Raw genomic sequence first — 22,719 nt, 5'->3', positions numbered from 1 at the left:
CTTGAAAACAACCAAATACAAATCACAGCAATCAAAAAAAAGAGCAACAGAAATTACCATCATGAGGAATAATCAAACAAAAAAAGTTTTACTTACAGCAACTTTCTTGATAGTTCTGTACAATTAATTCAAAAGAAGCTTCATCTACCACACTCATGAACTACTTATGAATAATAAATAATAATCCCATGGCGTGGTCAAAACAAAATGTCTCTCGAGGGCGTCCGTCGGGCTTGGGGCGGGGCCGAGTTAAAGGCACTGGAGTCTTGCTGAGGGTCAAGTGAAGCTGCCTGTTCTCTCTTTTTTTTAATTTTTTTATTCTTTTTTTCTTTTTTAAGAAAGAGCTTACGTGTGTTCTGCTTGGGAATATTTAGCTCCAACAAAAACATTTTTAAACGCAACACAAAAACATACAAAAATAGTGTTGGCAGCTTTAGCGTAAAAAAAAAAAATAAAAAATCACTGTCTGGCACTAAATATTAAGAAAAAAAAAAAGTTTCTAGCAGCACAGACCAGAAAGCACTTGATGCTCCTAAAGCACAACTATACGATTTGAAGAAAGCAAAGCCTTTTTTTTTTTCTCCTCATGACAGGCACAAATACAAATTTACCATCGACGTGTTGTGGATTTATACAACAGACCCCCCCCCCCCTTCCAAACCTTTAGCGTAAGGCAAAGATCCAGTACAGCCTTATCCTCTGCAAATCTCACCTTTCAACCAATTACAGCAGTTTTCAACAAAAACAAATCAACAAAGGTCATCACGCCGAGACTTTCTATACAGTAGTTTTGCACTTTAGTGGGCGTATCGTTCCTTAACTGTACCGCGGTCAAATGTAATAAATATCAATAAATAAACATGAATACAAAGAAGTGGTCCAAACCAAAATAAGGAGGCTTAATCTCAGTAATGTCCACAACATACGCCGCTTTTAACAGTTCAAGTATAGATGGTACAGTCCACGTGCCTTTTTTTTTTTCCCCCTTTTCAGTCCACTTCACACAGCTACGTCCACAATCAGAAAGCAACACGTATATGTAGTGTAGAAGCATTGTATTTATATATTTATATATAGACTATACATTTCGATCTATATTATTTATATATCTCTTTGAATATCAGAAAATATCTACTTTTGGTCCGTAGTGTACAAAGATGAAGTGGGGAGGGGTTTGGGTTCCGAGGGTGTTTGTTGGGCGTAAAAACGGAAATGAAAATGTGCGAGAAAAGCAAAAAGCAGGTTTTTCCCCCTCTGTGCGGTACAGTAGGCAACATTTTTTTTTTCTTTTTTGAGCGTGTGCAATAAGGTTTGGACAGACAGTGCTGCAGGTGTGAAAGGAGTGTAGGGGGGCTGGCACCACTGGCTTGAGGTAGGGTGACTGATGGATGTGTTCCAACAACACGCAGGTAAAAAAACAAAAACAGAACAACAACAAGGCAGAGTGGGAGAGAGAAATAAAAGCACAAGCAGTTGTGAGGACAAGCGGAGAGGTGGTGAATGCCGATAGAGCGCAGCGGGAGGTTGAGGTGTCCTCTATTATCCAAATGAATGGAATCATTTTTCGTTTTTTTGTCCAAATCCTTGTGATATACCCCAAAAGATAGCAGGAACAGGAGCGAGGGAGGGCAGGAGCAGGCCTGGCAAACTGAGCCGGAATAGGAGCGAAAGGCTAAACAGTGTGATGCGATTGAGAGAATTAAAAAGCTTAGCCGCGCTAATCCGGACCAAAGCAAAAGTGGCGGCATCCCCTCAGTCAATACGGCCCAAATCCAAAAGACTTCTCTGTGGACAGGGAGGCGCCAAACTAAAATGGAGGGGAATAAAAATAAAAGCGGGTGGCTGGATGGTGTGTGTGTGTGTGTGTGTGTGCACTCGAAGAAGAGCTGCATGTTAGGATAAGGCACTGTGATAAAGCCGAGGTACATTAAATCCCTGACATTCCTTCTGCTCTGTGACATGGCACAACGATTGGCTCTCCCTCAGTTACCTCTTGTTTACTTTTTTTTTTTTTTTGGTCCTTTTTGCGAGAGATTTGATTGAGACAGAAAACTGCTAAAAAGAGGAACGGACGGGGGTCAGGGTGCGGGGGGTTATGTGTCCAAAAGGCTGATTTCATGATTACATGGACAAAGGCAAACGTTTACGTTCCGAGTGCATAATAGTTTAGCGGTAAGGATGTTGGGGTTTGTACAACCTAATGGTATCGCTTCTATTTACAGGAGTAGCAGCAGCGCACATATTCCTCGTGGAGGGGGTCCGTCTCACATTGGGGGTGAAAAATCTTGACGATGCAGCTAGTGATACAAAGGCTACCGCTGGTCAAACTCCGCACGTACGGCTACATACAATCCTCTGAAAATAGTCAGTCACGATAACTCAGTGATTCCCAAACGCAGCGTGCCGCGGGAAATTAAGTTTCAGATAATGTTTTGATAATTATGGATGGAAAAAACAACAACTTTTATCTGAATGTCAGGCAGAAGAATTGCAAATTGACATGACAGTCACTTTTTTAAGTTTGGCTGGTCCTGCAACTTATACTCGGGTGCGACTTGTATAAATTAAAATGTTACTCAAAATTAAATTCACCTGGACAGGTTAGGGAGTGTTTTAAGTTCATCCTGAAGTTTCACCCAAAAGTTGAATATCCCAAACTTTTTTTTTCATAGTGTGTACTGTATATGCCCTGGCTCAGTAAAAGATTGGGAAACATTGAGAGAACGTTCTCTAGTTTAACAGACCACAATGAGAGCACCATGAGTTTTTTGGGTTGTACTAATTAGAAGGAAATCTATATACAGTGGGCCGCGTTTGAGCTCCTAGACATCAGTAGTAGACAGTCGATTTTCGTAAGACCCTGTGTTTCATGTGGTCCTCCTCCTTTAGCAAATTATGAAAAGGCTCGAGGGAGGACGCAGCATTCAGAACGGATACGGGAAAACCGCATCGATCCGTTGTCGGACTCGAGTGCAGAAAGACAGTAAACGTGGCGGTTGACGGATATGTCGTCGAAGCGAGACGGGACGTCGGCATCAAACCGAGGCGTAGGTGTTGCCCGTAGCGCCGCAGTGGCGGATGGTGGGGGTGCCGGCCGAGGGGGTCAGAATGTGCTCGCTGTGGTCCCGCGGAGACTGAGGGAGGGAGTGGAGGATGCTGGGCTGGACCACGCCCACTACCGGATGGGATCCGTCCTCCAGGGCGCCCACCTGGATCACCTGGATCACCTCGTGCTCCGACTTTTCGCGTTTGGCCAGAGGTTCCCCGGATTCCTCGGGCTCCTCGTCTAAATCGCTGTCCATGCCGCTCGTTTCATCTGGGGCAACACGTATAACGAGCGTAAAGAGGCGAGCCGACAAAGCAACGTTGCTTTTGTCAATCTAGCACAGAAGACATTAGGAGAGCAGGACAAGGCGTACCTTTATCGACGTTTGTAAGCGACAGGCTGTTCAGGCTGTCAAACTGAAAATGGAAAACAAAAGCATTTTTTAGCCTTCTCGAAATCAATTTGGCAATTTGATGCCCAAATCGGATGTAAACAAGGCATACCTCGCCCATGACTCCGATGGGAGTCTCTCCGGTAGCTTGGGCCACTCTGTGCTCTACCAGGTAGAACATGTACTCGTCGTAGAGCAGGCGGATCAGGTGGAAAGAACCAAAGCTTGCGGCACTGCGCAGGGTCAGGTCCCGAATGACCATCGAACTGTAATACCCAAGAATATTAACAACTTTGCTTTTCTGGGCTGAAAGTGTGTGCTTGTCTTTGCTCACCTGTAGAAGGACCACTTGAGTAGGAACTGCCGGGCCGCCTTGGGGAAACTGGGCCGCTGCTCATAGGGCTTCAGTACTTGCGTGACCACGTTGTCCAGCCAGGCCGCCCACTGCTCCAGAGAGCTTTGCTGCTGTAGGGTAGCCTTGAAGTCCTGCTCCAAGTGCTGCACCATGCCCTCCTCGCACTGGCACACCCACGAGGCTTGCTCCTGTTCACAAATTGTAGTTTACTTTGCAACGTACAATACAAAAAGTGAAAAAAAAACTTGCACTCAACAAATACTCCATATACACCGACCTGTACGTTGGCAAAGTCGACGCGGTTGAGGTCGCTTAGCATCTGGTTGATCTGCGACGTGTTTTGCAACACGGCGCGTGCCGCTTGAGCCAGGTGGTTCAGAGATGTGTATCTGCGTAGGGTTTGCGCAAAGGCACTAACAGCGGCAACCTAATTAAAAAAAAGAGCGTGCAGAGACTCAGGTCAGTTATACGGCGACAATCTTTTCTGTCGTAAGCATTACCGCCCCCTACAGAACCGGAGTGGAACAAAATCCATACCTTGGTCTGGATCATCCTCTGCGGAATCGCATTCATGGCATTATTGAGCCAGCTTTCCAGGCTTTTGGCAAAATTGCGAATGGCTTGAGTCAAGGCACCTGTCAAGTCAAATGGAAACCAAAGTCAGCTCAGAGCGTTACGATGTGACGACTCGGTTTGGTGGCTCACTGGGAATGGGTCTCAGGACATCGGGGATGAGGATCTCCACAAGGGCCTGGTACATCAGATGGTCGCAGGTGCTCATCCACTTGAGCACGGCTTCGTGTCTGCACAGCGCCATCAGCCGCGGCTGCGGGAGTCGGGCTTCAATCTCACTTACGCTGCTGTGCATCGGACATAAACGCTGACAATTTTCAGCAACGCAGCGAGATTCTTAGAATTACACCATCCCCGTGCCCCTCACCTGTTTTCCGTTATAGTGGCGCCCTCTACAGTGTCGGGCGGAGTGTAACGCCAAAACGTTTGCCAAAGCTTCTCAATGAGACTAAACTGCAGGTTGATGACCACGTCCAGGATAGCCTGAGAACAAAAGCGGGCCAACGAGGAGTGAATATAAGGTCATGGTTTGAAAACATACAAAATCAACTCAATGACCTGATCATGATTTTCCCAAGCAACAACTTTATGATGAGAACGTTCTAAATGCCAGCAGTTGGCATTTAAAAAAAAAAAAAAAAGAAGTGACTGTCAACACGCACAACCTTTTCACAGTGTGGATCGTGACCACATTTGATTGTGTGTGTTTATTGCTTTTAGTGAGACGACACTTTGAACTTGATGTGAAAGAGATGCAGTTAGATGTGGAATTAAACAGAGCAGTGCGGCGGTGATGTTGATGGCAGCTCATTCACTCCACATTATATATATCCATATGATATCTCTCAGGAGTTAACCTCCACGTGTTGAGGCATTTAAAAAAAAAAAAATCTGTTGTACCTCACAGTGCTCCCTGTAAAGTGACTGGAGAGCCTTGACGTCCTCAGTGCTGATGTTCTCCGGATTGCTCTGCCCCAGGTCCAACTCCGCAAAGTCGGGGAGTGCCCGTGATGCATCTGTTGCCATAGCGACAGTTAAATCAAGGAGAATCGTTTCGAGCGGTTTACGAGATTTGATAGCAAGTCAATACGGACCCAAGAACTGCTGGTGGTGCTGACTCTGTGCGATGACTGTCTGCTCTGCTGCCCCTGGCTGGTTTTGACCCCCGCTGGAGTAGTTCTCTGTGGGGCTGGTGTCAAACTTGGGCACTGGTTTGAACCTGAAATTGTGGGATAGGTCAGTTTCCAGAAAAAAAAAAAACAGAGGGCATGACCTTGCTTTACCTCTGTTTCTGCTGAACGGGTTGCTGCCTGAGAGCCATATACTGCATGTCTTCCTGGAGTCTGTTGAGCGGGGAGTCGGGCTTGACGCGGATACCATAGTAATGGTATTTGGAGTTCCCCCTGTAAGGCATAAAAAGAATGTCAAGCGACAAGAAACGCCGGTTATCAAAAGGAGCCGGCGAGAGCCGACCTCGTCCCGAGGCGCCTCGTGCGGAGTCCCATGAAGATGGAGCGAATGAGTTTGCCGAAGGACGCTGCGTTGACCGGGTCCAGTTTCTGCTCCTGGCAGTGGCGCAGGTAGTGATTGTAGAGGGTGGATCGCGGTAGACTCACACCCTCTGCTGTTTCGTAGTTGTCCAGCAGCCACTGCAGCTGAAGGGAAAGACAAGAGACGCATCTTAAATCTCTTTATTGCAATATATGGACGTGGAAATTTGGCTCCAATCTTTTTTGGAATGGTCTAGAAGTCATATTTGATTTTTCCTCAAACTTGGTAAATATAAATCGGAAAGAGCACCAGATTATGCAAATTGTTGTAGTGAGAAGGGATTATTAACGCAGAAAAAAAAAAAAAAAAGAGGCAAGCGGGAAAGCGGAAGGAAGGAAGGCACAGCGTTGCAACTTACATGGCTGTTGAGCAGCGAGCTTCTCTGACTGGATAAACCCTCCGATTTTTGGAGCGTCTCAATCGCCATTTCAATCTGACAAAAACCACCAAGCACAGGACAACAAAATGTAAGAAGAGAGAAACAAAAACCAAAAAGACAGGAAGGCCAAGTAAACAAATGAACACTTAGTAGCCGGTAACTAAAATAAAGAAAGTCTAGGAAAGACCACAAAGCAAGCCAAGCAGAACTCAAAATAAATTCTGTGACGCAGTTTGTAGGAAGATGGTGGGAAATTCCCTTTTAAGTCAATTAGAATAAAGCATATAATATTTCTGATTTATTTTTTATACATTTATTTAAATTAGATTTCAGATGGAAAAAATGCTACCTCAATAACCTTGAAGAAACAATTTCATACTAACTCACTGAGATGCACTTGTTGATAGATTGGCTTCGTTAAGACACGAAACGAAGTTGAAAGGCATCCAATTGGCACGGTGAAAATAGAAAGCTCGCAGATAACCAAACCTTCTAGATTCCTCCGTGACAGATCCAACCACCACAATGGCCGTACACACATAACAAAAAAAAAACCACACGAACAAATTGCATTACCATGAATTCTTTCCTTGCAAGGTTTTTCCTCTATTCAAAATTTCCCACTTGTATAACCGTAATGACGTAACCATTCATTCTAATCGCTGTCAAACATTGCTGTTGCTAAGGAGTAAAAAGGCTGACTTCCTTAAACTGGCCGTCCGCTTCACAGTAGCAGTTCCTGATCGGAGACAAATCGGATTAGCGATTCATTTGCTTACCATGAACTGCGACAATACTTTATGCGAAAGTTTGGAAGTGAGGAAGCCATAAGGGGAGGGGAGGGGGGGCGCTGGTCGGGCCACTTACAGTCGCCGGGGAGGCTCGTGCAGTCTGGGCAGCAGGGTGGGCGGCGGCGTTGTCCATGAGGTAGGCCCCGGAACCGCTACCGATTACCTGAGCCCCCGCCAGGCCCATGCTCATGCCTCCGTTCCCCCCGCCGCCGCCGTTATTGGCCATCCCGTGGGCGGTGACCACCGTGGACACTTGGGACGAGCTCCCTTGCGTGTCAAAGTAGCTCCCGCCGCTGTTCTGGCTGTATAGCTGCGGCTCCGAGTACGAGTAGGTTCTTCTGTTTGGGAAGACGACTACTATGAGTGATTTTATTTAACACTTATTTGGGCTTGTGAGTAATTGAGCGTTTGTAGGCGTGTAAAGCCACTTCGTGTGCGGGCGTGCGTGTCAATCAATAGTTTCTGTGTGTACGTCCACATGTGTTTATGCGGAGATGTCTGAACACGCACCAGCGGCCCAGAGTATAAACCGCGGCACTTAAGAAAACAGGAGGCCTACTTCTGGTCATGTTCAGGTGATGGAGCACAAGCGCGCCACCGCCGCCGCCGCCATGTGCTTGTGACATCAATGGCGGCGCCAGAAGACTCGAGGGGCGAGTCGGCAGGCTGTTGGGACGTAATCCCTCCCTGTGTGAGTGTGTGTGTGTGTGTGTGAGCAGGCAGGGGCGGAGGCCTGACTCACATGTTGCCGTTGGTGTAGACGCCGCTGTTTTCTTCCACGTACTGCACCTGCGCTGGGTAAACATGCTGGACCTGTTGAACTGTCTGCGTCTGGAATGCAATGCAATGGAAAGGCATTAAAGATTCGGAGGTTAACCAACTTTGTGACGGTGAAGGCGTTACCTGTTGCTGGACAGGCAGCTGCTGGGTTGAACCGGCCGGCTGGACAGGCACGCTGGTCTGAATAGGGACGGTGGAGGTGGAGTCAGCGCCTGCTTCGGGGGTCTGCATGGCGCCTATGAAGAGAAAATTGAGTCGTTTTAATCAAGATATCCCAAAAATGGCGTACGATGCCTTTCCCGTGGAGCCTCGACGCACGATCTGACGTGGCCACTCGTCAGACTGGCAAAACCGGTCACATCTTAACTGACACCTGATAGGGATGGTCAGAGAGAGCCAGGCGCTGACCTACATTTACAATCTAAATTCCAATATTTGGTCAGTTACATAGTATGAATATAGTCTTTATTTCATAGCATTTCTCTCGTTTGTGTTATAAAGCAAAGTGTAGGCTGGTCAAACCACGCCGAGGCCCGGCGCCATAACAGCCTCGTCCGTCTTGGCGGAATCGATGGCACCTGTTCTGTGCCGCGTGGTACTCAATGTACCGAGCAGCTCATGCATCAGCGGCACATGGCCCCGTCTCCAGGTTAGCGGCCATAAAGCCGGTTAATATGTAACAAACTCCAAATAGACGCGGCTCCTCATTGCTTTGTCAACCTGCGCGTGGACACGTTTGAACGGTGATAATGGGTCTAGTCGTTTTGCCGTAAAACTAGTAAACAACAAGTAAGAATATAACAGCTCGGTGATAATTTGTGATGGTGAGTTAATAATAGAGTAGTATTTAGAAGTAAGACTATGAGATGCCTTCTGGGGGTGGGAGTGGGTGAATGGGGGCGGGGGCGTCCTCCCCATCACAGTTTCCATGAACAAACCTCTCTTGGTTAATTAAGCCGGGTTTCCTTACAGCTTCCACTCTCTCCGGGGACGGACTTCTTCTTCCCTTTATCTCACTGGGCCTTTTTCTGTGGGTGTCTTTTTGAGCTTTCACTTGCATTCGCAGTTAGTACGGCTGACCTCCAAGTTGGAATACAAAGACGAGTCAATGGCTGCAGCGAGGTGCAGGAAAAACCAGTAGCGCTTATTCTCTTCGTATAGTACGATAAGGCCAATTCTCCAGTGTGCAGGAAATTTGAATGTCGCTAACATTAGGACCACTTATTGATTTGATAATCCAGTAGTTGTCCATAAAATAAGAATTTTGACACCTCTGCCTGACCATAAATAGAGATTATGGAATTTTGGAATAAAAAAAACCAACTACTCAGCCCGTCAAATGATGTTTAATAAAAAAAAAAAAAAAAAAAAAAGAGAACCCCCCCCTGCACTCAACTAAACTCCCAGGTTGCCTCACCCCAACCCCCTCCACACACACATCCACACACACACGCACTAAACACACCTTCTGCCTCACCATTCAGGCACACTACACTCCCTTGTGGCCCACTTAAACGCTGTGCTCCGCCGAGCAAGTGCAATCCCTACAAAGACACACAGGAACAAAAGAGACAGAGGAGGGCAACATTTTTGTGCCCTGCACCCGCCCGGCCAATTCAATTCCTCTCGCTAACGTGACAATGACGACAAGGGCCGAGGTTCCCCCTTGGAGAAAATGCTTGCTGATGTACTTTTTTTTGAGCAAGTTAGCTAGGTTGAGTCATGACTTTTTAGAGCAGTTGCACAACTTCAAGGCGAGGCGAGGCGAGGCGGAGATCTGGTGACAAGCATTGCGGGGACACACAAGAAAGAAGACGATATATTGTTTAAAAAAAATATGAATACAAATATAATTGTATGAGAATGTTTTTCTCGGACTAATTTGTGTTGAATAAAAATAAAACGTGCTTTCACTGTGGAGAATAATGAGCACTTTATTTTTGTCATATTAAACTTTTGTCATTAATGAAGTTGCAATTTGATCAGATTTCTAAGAATTTATTTTATTGTATTTATTTTTTAGAATTTGTGATTCCTGACTCTTTGTCATAAGATCCTGGTCATCTTAGACCGGCAGATCCAGCTTTGATCGAGAAAACAGTCTCCACTTTCACTGACAACCTAAACTGTAAGTCTGTTTGGGTCAGGGCAGAAAGCAAACAGAATACAAGCTGCATTCTGCTGAGCCATGAAAATGGATGGCTGCATAATTGAATTAATCAGCCCCCTCTTTTAGTGATTGGAAATGCAACAGGATCCGGGCGGCAGGTGGCACGACACGACTCCTTCCCAGCCAGAGGACAGGTAAAAGGTAACATGAGCTGATAACTAGCAGTCCCCCAAAACTGAACAGGGAGGAGAGTGCACGACCCATTTTTTGATTGCAAATGCCAACGGATCAATACGCTTGCATTATTTCTATTGTGTAATTGTCCAATTGTTTTGGCTATTATGCATTTGCTACGACTTGGATATATTGCAGGTCTTTTTGTGATGCGTTCAAGTACATCGAGGTGAAGCCACCTGTTGCAGCCAACAACCCCCACCACCTACGACGTCACCTGCTCCTGCTATCCCCTCATAGGAAATAAGCGACAGGTGGTAAACTCACAATGTCAAATTTTTGTCTGAAACACTATAAGATGTATTTAAATGTGCACAGGTGTGAATCGATAGTCTTCCAAAGATATTTTCCAAATTCCAAAGTCTGCTGTTAATAGGTTCCAAATTGACCCTGGTCCTCCAATTAGACTCCACAACATTATCAGGTATTTTAACGACAATATTATATCGCCAAGTCCAAAAATTCATATAGTTGGCTTCCATCAGAAAACAACAATATCTATATCTATATATATTATGTATTGTCATATTCCAAGTGTAATGGATTGGTTGCAAATTGGCTGAAAGCCACATAAATATTATCAGGTATTTTTGCGCCAACATCACAATACAGTGGCAATATCTGACAACAAAAATCACTATGATTTCAAATGTATCCAGGAGCAATAACAACATCTACAGCTGATCCTTATGTATCGATGCTGTGTGAATACGATAGATGGCGATATCGATATTTTGTCAGTCCCTAAATCAAACAGAATCGTTCCCAATTGAGCGTGGTCCGCCACTAAAAACAGCCAGACCGCCATTAAACAGGTGTTACTTTTAGAAACGGCCCTCCATATATAAACACGTAACTTTAAACCTCGCGTTATCAGTCAGCTTATCAGCTTCCGAAACCACAAAAGAGAGAGGGGCAGGCGGGTTGAGGAGCTAGCGACGCTGCGATCTCGCTTTTGCCACCCATTAAGACAAAAGGGAAAGTAATGACTTAGCTATTATTAGAGGCACGGAGAACCCCTGCTTAAAAAATAACAATAACACTTCGCTCCGGCGTGGCTCTTGTAGTTTATTGAGAAATTGTGATCACATATCTTCCCGATACAGGCATTGTGAGTGGGGAGGGGGGGCGAGACACCTGCTCCAGCTGACCAGCTAGCATGGGTGGGGGGGGGGGGGATTGCACCCGGAGCTAGCACCTGACTAGCGAGGTTTATTCCAAGATTTCTGTCTAAAAATCAACGTGGCCTCAAAGCGTATTCGGAGCGATCGCCGGTCGGCACACGATCTCCACGCCGCGGATGAGCAAATAAACCAGCCGATCGAGGCGGCGTTAGCGCTGAAAGCTAACACGTTACAAAGAAGCACCATCGCTAGCAAAAACTGCTACCAGCCAGCCGAGCGAGCGAGCGAGCGAGCGAGCGAACCTCCGCTGGACAAAAAAAAAAAAAAAAAAGAGAAAAAAAACAACTCCCAAACACCGCGATCGCGTCTCAAAGACTAAAGAAGAAGCGTTTGAATGTGAAGGAAACCAACAAATGGGAGAAGGGCAAAAATAAAAGGTTGTTTCCAAACCTGCTTGTGGAGCGGCGGGTGAGTATGAGGATGGTGGAGGAGGTGGTAATGATGAAGCGAGAGCTTGTTGTTGGTGGGTTACAGTCGCCACGACTACCGTGGCTATGGCGCTGCCTCACCGGGCAACAGTTGCTAGAAAACTCCCAGCCAACTGGGAGGAGATAAGCTCGCTCACACTTGGCGGAAATAATAATAATAATGATTATAATACTACACGCCTTTTTTGTTCATTGGATAATACATACATACGTGGGCAGTGCTTTAATATGTCGCGCAAACTCCAGCAAATGGTGGTTAAGATCAGATTGGTTTTTAATGGCATTAAATCAGCCACAAACAGCAACGATCATTTTTCTAAAACGCATATTTTTAAAATAAGCAAAGGTGGGGAAGAAGTAATTGAACCTCGTATCCCCCCCATCGCTCTTTTATCAAAAAGAAATGACAATTACATCATTCCAAACTTGGAGAAGGTGCCGCATCTAACGATTATTTGAATAATTTAGCTCTGAAGTTGTGTCTCACAACATGAAAATAACATTTTTAGCTGAGTGAAAGAGAAAAAAGTGAGTTACGACTCAGCAGAAATGACATCACCTAGCTAATGAAATTATGTTTATTACACGTTTTACTTGAAAACTTGAGGGGGGAAATGTATTAAATGGTCTATTTTGGTTTATTTTTCTATTTGTTGGAGCCAAAACTGTCCAAATCTGGCCTTTATGTACCAAAAGTTGAGTTTGTGTAATGCTAATTAGCCTACTGATGATGCAACTTGCCATTATACCACATGATGGCCAGTAATATTTTAATAATATTTAATAATAATAGTTTTTATATGAATCATAAAGTCATAAAACAAACCAAAGCAAATGCTTTTTGGAGAAAAAAAAGATGTTGTTGCTAAGCAACAAGCCAAACTCCTGCCTGTATTAGGACTTTCTTGCTGGAAGTATTGTTCTCAAGTAAAACAGTTTGTCCTTTCGATTTCTAGAAGAAGAAATAAACAAGCGGAAAAAAAAGTGAGACGAGGGATGCCTGCGGTACTGCTTGGCCTCAGCAATGCCTTGTGCAGGTATTGCCGCCCGCCTCTTCTTCAGCCTGTAAAGTGATTGTAAAATGAAAAGTGGTGGATGCCGTTATACCGTATGCTTAGGAAGCCCTAAGCAAATTGAGGTTGCTAACCAGAGTGTCAAAACTGCAAATATGACCAGTATACAAAAGTTAAACCCATGTTTAAAAAATGTCAATTTAATACCTGATAGCAACAATAGCTCAAAAATAAGGCCACCAATCACAGCAGCTCTAATTTTCTGCTATACACTGTATAAAGATTCTTTCATTTTTAGAATAACAATAAAATGCCTTGTATAAAAATCTCCTTCAAGAAACCATATTATGTTCTTTTTTTATTTTCCCCGGCACAAGAATGTGTCGGAACCCTGCAGTGAAATAAGTCTATCTTGTTACTATAGTTACTAATGTATGCCTCCAGAACGAGGGGAGAAAGGAGGAAATTGATGTACCAGATGTGGAGACAAAAGTATTCTACATTCAAATACAGTTCGGCGCCTAAAGTCCACATGGACTCTTACTTTTGTAAGCACAACAAGCTGCGTGAATTTGCATAGATATGTGTTAGAACAAGTTTTCGCAGATGCTTGCAATTGACATTACGTCCCCCAAATAGTGCAAAGAAAGGAATGCCACAGGAGAGTGGTGTCATTCCTCAGCGGGGTTGCGGCACACTTGACCGGCGAGGGGATCCATCACGTCAAAGAAGTCGCCTCCTGACATTTGCACGGTAAACCCTGTGAGTGAATCCACACGGTTGGCAAAACATGGCAGCTTGTGACCATAACACCCACAGGCGGTCATCACCTGCGTTGCAGGTTCCGTTGATCCCGAAGGCCGGCATGAGTTGACCGGACTCGGCCCGTGCTGACATCCCATCGTAGGGAAAAAGCGCCTCCATCTGCCCTGGGAGATCTTCGGGTAACACATCTTGACTTATTCCCAAATTTATAACGAATATCCCAATTTGCAGGAATATTTTTTTCTCACAGTGAAAATGTATTTTGAGCCTGCCAAAAACAGATGAACCATGCTAAATTGCTAAGCTTGTCTGCCTGCTTGTCATGTAACAAGTTAACTTAAGTTTGATAATTGAAGATTCACCGTGCCAAAGAGGGCAGAAGCCCCTTTGCATCACTACCCGCAGTTTTAATTACCCATTGTGACGCAAAGCCATCTTTTCCTAACCCTGTTCTCATCGCATTTTTTCTCTCTTCTTTTTACACCTTTCTTTTCAAACCTGAACTAAATGCTGGGGGTTGTTGTCTATTTAAAGGTACACAGAAATTGAAACACTTGCCCACCTGTCTCACTTCATTGCCATCGTTAAGGTACGTGACGATAATCTGCTCAAAACAGATTGTCAAACCGCCGCCCACACGTTTGCTAATAAGCTCTTCGCATGCCAAACTCGACCTTTAACCTTTTCTTTGGCAACGCGCCATCGGCTTGTTTTTCGAAGCCTCGAGGATTTCGCTCGGCGATGAGCTCCCACAAATACCTGGGCTGCGCTCGGCCGCCGATTCGGGGATCCGACCGGGCTGCGCGAAAGCGCCGCCGGGAGGATGCGGGAGGCGGGAGAGTGGAGGGCGGGGGTCAAAGCAGAAGAGACGACCAGGGGGAGGATCGGCAAATCTGAAATGTCACGTACGTACGGTTAATACTCACCGATACATCCTTCTATTTTTTTACACTGCTTTTTCCAATTTGGTAGCTTATCCAAACCGACTGGGCGAGAGGCGCAGAAAATAATTGCAGATTTCTGGAGTCACTAAAAACTGGAGACTTGGAGTCATGTGATTGGTCAAATCTGGCAACAAAGATTTTGTGACGACACGCAATCTCTGGTGTTCCCACAAAGCGTTTTTACAATTAATTTAACCTCTGAGAAGTAATTTCAACACTGGCCTCAATCCCTCACCGATGTTTCAATGGTATTGTTTTTTTTCATCTTTTACATTTCATGATTCACAAATTCCTCGGCTGCTCCCGTCGGTGGCTATAGCATCCATTAACAGCGCCTAGTCTAGACCAATGAGGCGAGGCGAGCTCCGCTTTTACGGGCCGATTGTCTAGCCAGAATCCTGCGGTGCGGGTTCGGGGCCCACCGCTGCTCGGGGAACAATTGTAAGCAGCGAGGAGCCGTGACGCATCTGGCCGCCTTAACACAGAAATACTTTACTATAGCCTCGAAAGCGCTCGTTGGGTACTTGCGTACTCCACAAAAGAAATCTAACATTAAGGAGATCCAATAAACGGGAAATGAGAAAAAAAAGCATACTAGATCATCCGAACTTTATTTGTTGTCAGTCTGAGGCACGTTAAATGGTGGTAGCTCTGTGCTGCCTGTAATTTAACAGATTTGTTTTAGTTATTAATTATTATGTTTAAAAAATGTGTCATATTGTCATTTATTGACATTTATTAAAGAATTGATTTAGATTTCTAATTATTCATTTTTCACAGCTCTACTTCACGATCTGACTCCATTCTATTTATAAAAAAATATAATACTCATATTTACAGTGTAAACTACTGCACATTTATTATGTGCATTTAACAAACACATGTAAAAAGCTGTTTGAAGAACACGTTACCTGTGATTGTCTTGCAGGGTGCACATAAGAGGATTGTGAGGAGAGTCTCCTCCCTGTGGAGCAGCTGAGAGGGGGGGAGAAAAAAAAAAAAAGGACGACGTTCACTTAAAGTGCAGCCAACCGCAGCGTAAGTCCAATGGCTATTGTATAAATATCTGCTAGGAATATGTGGAAAGAACTCCCATGTTTTTTTTTTTACGGACTTGAGTATGATTCTTGAGAGGCTGTGGAGGATGCTATCGAGTTGTCTCTTCTGGCTGGTGGAGAGAGGCTCGGGTGCAGATGGTGGATGGTTAAACAGTCTGTCAGAGACTCCTGGGTTACATCAGCTGTGGATTTCATCTTTGGAAATGACACAATATGGATATTAGTGCTAAATGATCACCATTAGCGTGTTAAATCCAAGTCGGCACGCACACAAGTGACCCTGATCAACCCCCCCCTTCTAAACTTTACCTTTTCTATGATGCAATTAAACAGGGGTGTGTAGACTTTTTATATGCACTTTATACCCAGATGATGGATGAATAGATAGATCCATTTTTACTTTACTTCAAAGTAGACAATCAAGGGTCACATTAATATTAGATCTGACTTTTGCGGCTGCGGCATTATGAACTTGCTTAATTAAAAAACTTTCAAATGAAAGACGGAGCTTTATCCAATGCGGCGATTGTATCTATGGTGACAAAAACAGTAGTTTACAACCTGCTGGCTCTGTTAACATTCTGTAGGTGGGGATGTTTGAACAGAGAAGTGTTTGATATATTTTCAGCAACACGTTCAAAGGTAACGTTTATTCGCCGAGTTGGAGCTTATGATACTGAACGTCATGACCACAATATACTGAAATCAACAGTATATTGATTATTCAAACAACTACAAAAAGAAAACTACTGAAAAAATTGACATCATAATTCATTGCGGACCACCAAGTTACAGTTCAGCCACCCCAAGGGGCCAGGGCACCTCAGATTGAGCACCCCCGATACACCCTGCTCCCTACCTTTTTCCGTAGCTGTGTCTCCGCAGTGGAATGAGACTTGACGTGCTTCCTCAAAGAGCTGGGATCAGTGTAGCGCTTTGCACAGCCTGGTACTTGGCAAGCGTATGGCTTCTAAGCACACATACCAAAATCGGAGTGGACTTTTTTTATTTTTTTTTTATGACAAATTGTGTACCACTCACTGTGTCCAGGTGGGTGCGCTGATGCTTGGCTCTGTCGCTGGAGTTGCTGAAGGCCTTGAAACATCCTGGATGCTGGCACGGGTACGGCTTCTCTCCAGTGTGACTGCGCAGGTGGATCTTTAAGTTTTCCAGTCGAGAGAAGGCCTTCTTGCAGCCCTTGAACTGCGAGAAAAGAGATTGCTGCTTTAATCATGGTACGCTATTTCTCCTGCATGCATTTTTATTAAGATAGTCTCACAGAAAAAGACCTCAGCCTCTTTTGTCCTCCTTTGAGAGGAACTGAAAGCTGTGAGTGTGCTCGCTGGAACTCGCCACAACACAGCTTGCTTGGCCTTGATGTGTGGGTGGAAATGTAAATTAGTATTTAAAAAAGAAGAAAAAAAACAACTTAAAAAACGTTGTCTCTTCCGAACGGCGAAGCATGAAAATAAGACGTCATTACTCAACACTATCTTGCTCATAAAGCGTCGCATTTAGGATGACTGCGTGCATATAATGAGTATTTAATACGCAGTGGACTGATTCTTTATTGCTTTTTTTTTTTTTTCATAAGTATAATGATGCAACGCCATCATCAGTTCTGATGCAGTACCATCATACAAAATCATTTCACGTTCGCAAAGCAAAGTGGTCACAATGTTAATGATATTTAATGTCAATTTCAAATGAACACAATGCTTCATTTGTTCAAACGTGTGGCCAGCAGGGTGCAGTGTTTATACACATGGCGATTTTCTGTACTCTCCAGGTACTGCGGATGATACTATGATTTTTAAAGAACTTTTTTTTTTGCAATGTCATGCCAACTTGATGAGCGCATAGCTCAAATATGCGACTCGGTTTTTCAATTCCAAGGCCAGACGTTTACTTTCCGTCTTTCCTTTCGCAGGGGGTTGGAATGTCCTCCCCGTTTAGGGTTGATGGAGGAAATACACAGAGCGTGTCCTATTTTGTTATTGTGCAGATTCCTCACATACTCTCACCGCTCTGTCATTTATAATTTACTAACAGCTTGCCTTTGCTCGGCACATATTTGGAAATATTCGAGGTATTTCATTAAGAACCTCTAACACTGTATTTTTTTTTATAAAGCTGTTTTATACTTTTCCATTGAGCTTGATGCTAGCCCTCATTGCTGTTGTGAGACATTTTTATTGGCGAAATAGGAAAGAAATTTAAATAGTGGCCCAATTTTAATATTAATTTATTTTTGTAAAATCAGTGTTTAAAAGAGATATTTTAATGCTTGAAAAATAATTATAAGATAGTCTAAAATATTAGCGGTTCAAACCTTATATAAATCATAGTCACATTCACAAATAGTCGAGCCAGTCTTGGATTATCTTCACAAAGAAAATCAAACATGTGATACCATGGCAGGTACAAGTTTGAGCTTGTTCTTTCTATTCACGATGTAACAAGAGCGCCTTTCAATTGTTCTCCACTGCTTCTACTTTCACAGCATGCATCTTAGCCTCGACCTGCCACTCATCCCCCAGCAAAATCAGCTGAGCTTTTAGCAACTAACGTTTCCAACGCAATTTCCCGCAAAAATTGCCCAAAAATGTGCAGAGGACTCCAGACTTGATGTAATGTATAAAAAAAGGAATCCCATCAAAGGGTAAACAAAGAGTTGACAGTTACGAGCAGCGCGATTGCAACAATTTGCACTTCAACCATGGCAACAGCGGCAGCTTGGAGAAATAAGTGAATATTCTCTCACAAAAGGTCGCCAGCCGTTCTGCCCGCTGTTAATAATTGACTGGTTGATGGCGGACACTTGAAGTGTGTCTTGGCTAGAGTGCATTACTCATCTGCGTCCTATGTAATTTCCCAGTGGGAGTGGACGAAAAGAAATGAGGGGGTGGGGGTGAGAGTCTCCACAATGGGAAATATTTCATCGAAATGAACAATGCCAGAAATAAGACGAGATCCTGTTACCCAAAGATCCTAATGAATACAAGCGGTGGATGATTTACCATACACTTGTTGGGCTTCTCTCCCGAATGGACCCTCATGTGGATCAAAAGCTTGTAACGGGCATTGAAAGGTTTGAGGTTCCGAGGACAGCCTGCCCAGTAGCATGTGAAGTCCTCGGCCTTCCTCTGGTCCACGTGGAGTTTTTCAATGTGTCTCACTAGCTCATCCTTTTGGTCGTAGACCGCATTGCAGTCCATCCACAGGCAAGCGTGGGCGCCGCAGTCGTCCGTTTCGCCCTCTTCTTCCTCCAGCATGGGGATCTGGGGTAAAAAGCCGAGGCCATGCCGGGGTGGGCCCACGGGACCCTGGTTGAGGGTTTCTTGAGTCCTTATTCTGTGCTGACTTCTAGGAAGGTGAAAGTGCCGATGGGAGTGGTAGGGTGGTGGAGGTCCCCGAGGGAGAGCAGCTTCTTCACCTGAGTGAAGCTGCAGAGTCATGTTGGTCTCTTCTTGACAGGTTTCTAAAATCTTACCCAGAGTTCCCACTTCCTTTGAATTTGGAAGAGACTGTTGTTCCACCACCATGTTAGCCATCTCACTTTCCAGAGCCCCGCCCTCTTCCAGAACTTTTGTGCGACTGCAGTCGCCCGGTGGACTCAGATTCTGTGACGTAGTGTAGGGATGAACCTGGGGGATCCAAGAACCCCTCACGCCCAGGAAGTGGCCGTAGCCCTCGGACTGAATGGGCGAGATCGTCGGATGAGAAGCCGGTGAGCTATTGATATAAGCCACAAGCGACGTAGGCGAGGTACGTATGATGGAGTTGAAATCCATCCCCATTACGTCCGATAAGGGCGACATGGAAAGGGCTCTCTTCTTTGCGTTAGGCTGTTTGGGGCTCCCGGAATCACCCGTGAAGAGGTATGACGGAAGGGAGGCTGACGTGCTCGTGCCGCCAGAGGCCTCCGTGCTGGACATGGCCGTTCCCACGTTGTGTTGCTCGCCGCCCTCGGGGGCCAGGGCGGAACACGGTGTCTGACCCAGAGGGGGAAGGACGCGGTAGCCAAACGGCCAATCGCTTCGTCCGCTAAACACTGACTGGGTTTCGAAAAGACTAAGGGTGGTGGATGCCAGGGATTCTCTGGACAGCACTGACCTGAAACCAAAATGTTGTAAGCTACACTTGCAGGGTTAATCATGGCTGACTGGTGATGTCACCCACCTTGTATCAAGAGACGGGTGATAAGACGTAACATCGTGTTGATGATGACCAGGGACAACAGACATCGGAACGTTGGTTATCGTGAGGTTCGAACCGGCAGGGTGCCCAAGAACTTCAATGGCAGGTCTGGAACCACCTGCTGGACCAAAGACCCTCAGAATGAATGCAAATGTCAATCAGGGTACATCGATGACGATAATCGAGCCAGATGGGAGTTGATTATAGAGTTGCTAGAAATTAGTTCCACACGAAAACAAGTCCGCCAGGCCTCCAAACAAATATAAATCATACGTGTTTGTTTTTAACTACGGAATTTCCCTTGACAACGCGAACAGGCGCAGACACCTTCAGATCTGTTAATCACTAATGAGCGGTTCGTCTCGTTCCACCTTACTTAAGCGATCAGCTTCATGCTTGGTTAATCAGTTAAAAAAAATAAAAAAGAGAGACCGAAAGGTCGGACGACATGACCGCATGAGAGAGTGAGGTGAGAAGAATTTGGTGGTGGGTGATTGCATATTTCAAGTATTTGAGGCATGGAGACTTCAGATGAGCTGAGGCATCTTAAGTAAATGAGGAGGATTTTTTTTTTTACCTGCTAATGACTTAATCGGCATGTTAAAGACAAAATGAAAAATGTATTAAAAAATTGGCATATTATTACATCTTTTATATTTACGATAGTCTGCCCTGATCATCTTCAGAGCATATCTGTGAGGAAATGAAATCACTTGTCCCACAAAGCGCAGGATAATCGTTGAGACAATGATCTCATCTTTCCTGACATTAATCACAAGGGAGGCAAAATACTCCAATTTTGCCCGATTATCTATATTAATGTACCCGTTCGAGGATTAGCATTGTTAAACCTCGGATGAGGTCTGCACTGCAGTTACCTTTTTTGGAAGAGCCTCCTAGAAAGGTTACATCTTGTGTCTCCACGTCCTGCTTCCCATTTGTCAACACCTTCCTGTGGAGGCTCAGGCTTGGCAGGGTCACGGGGCCGCCGTTCTGCTTCCCGCCGCTCACTTTGTTCACGCCCGAGAAGGGAAGGCCGCCCCACTGAGGGGAAGTCACGGGCACCTTGACTGCCTGGGACCGGTGCCCTCTCATCTTCCCCAGCGACGGTGACACGCCGCATGGCGACACCAGGAGCTGGCAACCCTTTCCACTCATGGCCGAGGCCGAGAGCTCAGACGGAGCTCACGTGGATCCGGCGTTTTTGAGGGGAAGCATGCTGCTTTTGGGCTCAGATGAAGAAGAAAGTAATATTAAACCAGCTCGGTTGACTTTTGGACTTTACATGGCACGTATTTTTTTGGATATCCATCAATTCATCCATTTTCTATCGCCTGAGTCCCAGCTGACCTACATATGGAATTGTCTTTTATTGGACTCAGCCATACCTTCCGAATGAGAGATATATATACCATCAGGTATGAATAATAGCGGCGAGAAGAGTTAACTCACTTGTTGTTGTTGTTGCGGCTGTTCCCCACGGTGACATGTCTCCTTCGCTCTGAGTGTAAAGTGAGCAACGCTAGCGGTGTACCAAGCAGTGTTGGGAGGGGTGGGCGCACAAATCTCAGCGTCACTCTTCTGTCTTCAGTAACTTTTTTTTTTTTGCTCTGTGTGAGTTAGTAATATCATTAACGTCGAGGATTTTTCTCGGCACCTTTCGACATGACATTAGAGAAAAGTAACCTGAACAAAGTTTAAAAAAAGCTACCTTATGAAGTAATAATATCCTCTCTTTGTTGACTTTATTTATTCTCTTAATATTTTGATTTCTGACACTGCCTATGCTGTATATTGTAATGCTAAAACTTTTTTTGAAATCATTAAGTTCTGCCAGGCCTGTCATGTTTGCCGTGTGGAATGTGCTCCTGGTTGCCGTGGTAACCAACCTTGAAACCAACCTTGATTGTAGTGACCAATGAAAGATGGTTGTACTCTCACCTGAACAAACGACTGACATTCAATACCGGGAGGTGCATCAATGATTCTGCCGTGACAAAGATCCGCTTGGTTATGACTGACAGTGTCGTTCTGATAGTTTAACGCCAGGTATTCAGTAAGATAACTGATACATTTTGACTCAGCCAATCAAAACCCAGCATATTGATTTTCAAATAGTTCAGCTCGTTCCGGTCATATAGTTATATATTATGATATTTAGAAAATTCCCAAACTTCCAAGATAACATTTCTGTCTAACTCACATTTTACATTTAAATAATTCAATTAATTGCAAAATATTCTTCACTGCATCTCCTACCTCTCGCGCATAGATGATTAAATGCAAGTTTTCTTGACTGTCCTTTTGAGATTTATTTCCTCTTTCACCTGCAGGGGGCAGTATTGGCACACCAATTGCTTGTCAGCCGTGGGAGTTGATGGAGAAACTCAGCAACAGCATTCCACATTCTAATGAGATCCAATATGACGCTGTCAAAGAGCGCTAGGTATTAATTAACGATATGCTTGTTATGATGCTTGTAGTCTGCACAACTGCACTGCAGCACGGCAAAGTACAATTTTGGAAATATTCCTGCTCCACAATGTTGTTTTTGTAAACTTAGAATTCTTTTTTTTTTTTTTTTTTAACAGCCACTGATTCAATTTTTTCATTTCAAACTCAACGTCAATTTTTGAAAAATTGCTTGAAATAAGGCGCCCTGGGCCAAAACACAATTATCAAGCAAACCCAGTTAAAGGAAAACAAAGCTTGTATACTCAAAATAATTTGGCATGGGACCTTTAAGCAGTGCAGCTTGTCCATCTTTCATATTCAAAGCACACATCCAGAACAGATGAAGTCGACATATTTGTACAACAGACCAGTTGTCTTTTGCGTCCTCACACCAAAAAGCACTCCTTGGCTCCCCTCCATCTTCCAAACCGAGTGTTGTGTTTTCCAAATGTCAGAGAGTAAC

The 22,719-nt window shown here is 44.7% G+C and overlaps 2 protein-coding genes and 2 long non-coding RNA genes across 10 annotated transcripts; 2 read left to right on the top strand and 2 right to left on the bottom strand.

The window, feature by feature from the left end:
- Nucleotides 1-310: 310 nt before the first annotated feature.
- On the bottom strand, nucleotides 311-11,925 carry rfx3 (regulatory factor X, 3 (influences HLA class II expression)). 4 transcript variants are annotated; one of them, XM_037264998.1, is made up of 17 exons: nucleotides 11,785-11,925; nucleotides 7,990-8,102; nucleotides 7,829-7,917; nucleotides 7,163-7,424; nucleotides 6,275-6,349; nucleotides 5,839-6,020; nucleotides 5,649-5,768; nucleotides 5,460-5,584; nucleotides 5,266-5,381; nucleotides 4,733-4,848; nucleotides 4,498-4,652; nucleotides 4,330-4,427; nucleotides 4,070-4,219; nucleotides 3,772-3,980; nucleotides 3,550-3,703; nucleotides 3,420-3,462; nucleotides 311-3,316 (listed from the first exon to the last, which is right to left on the bottom strand). In XM_037264998.1, exons 2-17 carry the CDS (start codon nucleotides 8,095-8,097, stop codon nucleotides 3,036-3,038), a joined length of 2,283 nt encoding a protein of 760 aa, XP_037120893.1. In that variant the 5' UTR covers nucleotides 8,098-8,102; nucleotides 11,785-11,925; the 3' UTR covers nucleotides 311-3,035. The 4 variants fall into 4 exon arrangements, with proteins under 4 accessions (XP_037120893.1, XP_037120892.1, XP_037120891.1 ...); XM_037264997.1 differs by having other exon boundaries at nucleotides 7,829-8,102; XM_037264996.1 differs by having other exon boundaries at nucleotides 3,420-3,703; nucleotides 7,829-8,102.
- Nucleotides 9,763-14,268, top strand: LOC119130983. Its single transcript, XR_005099569.1, has 6 exons — nucleotides 9,763-9,994; nucleotides 10,103-10,170; nucleotides 10,349-12,859; nucleotides 13,475-13,597; nucleotides 13,655-13,779; nucleotides 14,135-14,268. It is a non-coding gene; the product is annotated as an uncharacterized LOC119130983 (long non-coding RNA).
- On the bottom strand, nucleotides 13,016-21,323 carry glis3 (GLIS family zinc finger 3). Of its 4 annotated transcripts, none has more exons than XM_037265001.1 (11): nucleotides 21,258-21,323; nucleotides 20,681-21,032; nucleotides 19,785-19,923; nucleotides 18,623-19,718; nucleotides 16,644-16,805; nucleotides 16,462-16,572; nucleotides 15,659-15,797; nucleotides 15,456-15,519; nucleotides 14,360-14,493; nucleotides 13,666-13,773; nucleotides 13,016-13,595 (listed from the first exon to the last, which is right to left on the bottom strand). In XM_037265001.1, the coding sequence occupies exons 2-11, from the start codon at nucleotides 20,958-20,960 to the stop codon at nucleotides 13,507-13,509; spliced, it is 2,322 nt and encodes a 773-aa protein (XP_037120896.1). In that variant the 5' UTR covers nucleotides 20,961-21,032; nucleotides 21,258-21,323; the 3' UTR covers nucleotides 13,016-13,506. The 4 variants fall into 4 exon arrangements, with proteins under 4 accessions (XP_037120896.1, XP_037120897.1, XP_037120895.1 ...); XM_037265002.1 differs by having other exon boundaries at nucleotides 21,255-21,267; XM_037265000.1 differs by having other exon boundaries at nucleotides 20,681-21,320.
- Nucleotides 14,370-22,246, top strand: LOC119130984. Its single transcript, XR_005099570.1, has 4 exons — nucleotides 14,370-14,505; nucleotides 15,473-15,582; nucleotides 16,653-16,837; nucleotides 22,136-22,246. It is a non-coding gene; the product is annotated as an uncharacterized LOC119130984 (long non-coding RNA).
- Nucleotides 22,247-22,719: the final 473 nt, after the last annotated feature.

Source organism: Syngnathus acus, chromosome 12, assembly GCF_901709675.1.
Source record: "Syngnathus acus chromosome 12, fSynAcu1.2, whole genome shotgun sequence".
NCBI classification, from domain to species: Eukaryota; Metazoa; Chordata; class Actinopteri; order Syngnathiformes; family Syngnathidae; genus Syngnathus; species Syngnathus acus.
The sequence above is the reverse complement of the archived record's forward strand: the minus strand, read 5'-3'. Positions and strand labels throughout refer to the sequence as shown.

What these genes read in the sequence shown, in the direction of transcription:
- glis3 (XM_037265001.1), bottom strand. Translation starts at nt 20,960, where the DNA reads ATGAGTGGAAAGGGTTGCCAGCTCCTGGTGTCGCCATGCGGCGTGTCA. An exon ending in CACCCGTCTCTTGATACAAG is followed by an intron (nt 19,719 to 19,784) that starts GTGGGTGACATC and finishes TTTTGGTTTCAG; the next exon opens with GTCAGTGCTGTCCAGAGAAT. An exon ending in AGCGCACCCACCTGGACACA is followed by an intron (nt 16,573 to 16,643) that starts GTGAGTGGTACA and finishes ATGTGTGCTTAG; the next exon opens with AAGCCATACGCTTGCCAAGT.
- rfx3 (XM_037264996.1), bottom strand. Translation starts at nt 8,097, where the DNA reads ATGCAGACCCCCGAAGCAGGCGCTGACTCCACCTCCACCGTCCCTATT. An exon ending in GCCACTATAACGGAAAACAG is followed by an intron (nt 4,653 to 4,732) that starts GTGAGGGGCACG and finishes TCCGATGCACAG; the next exon opens with CAGCGTAAGTGAGATTGAAG. An exon ending in TGTCCTGAGACCCATTCCCA is followed by an intron (nt 4,428 to 4,497) that starts GTGAGCCACCAA and finishes TTGACTTGACAG; the next exon opens with GTGCCTTGACTCAAGCCATT.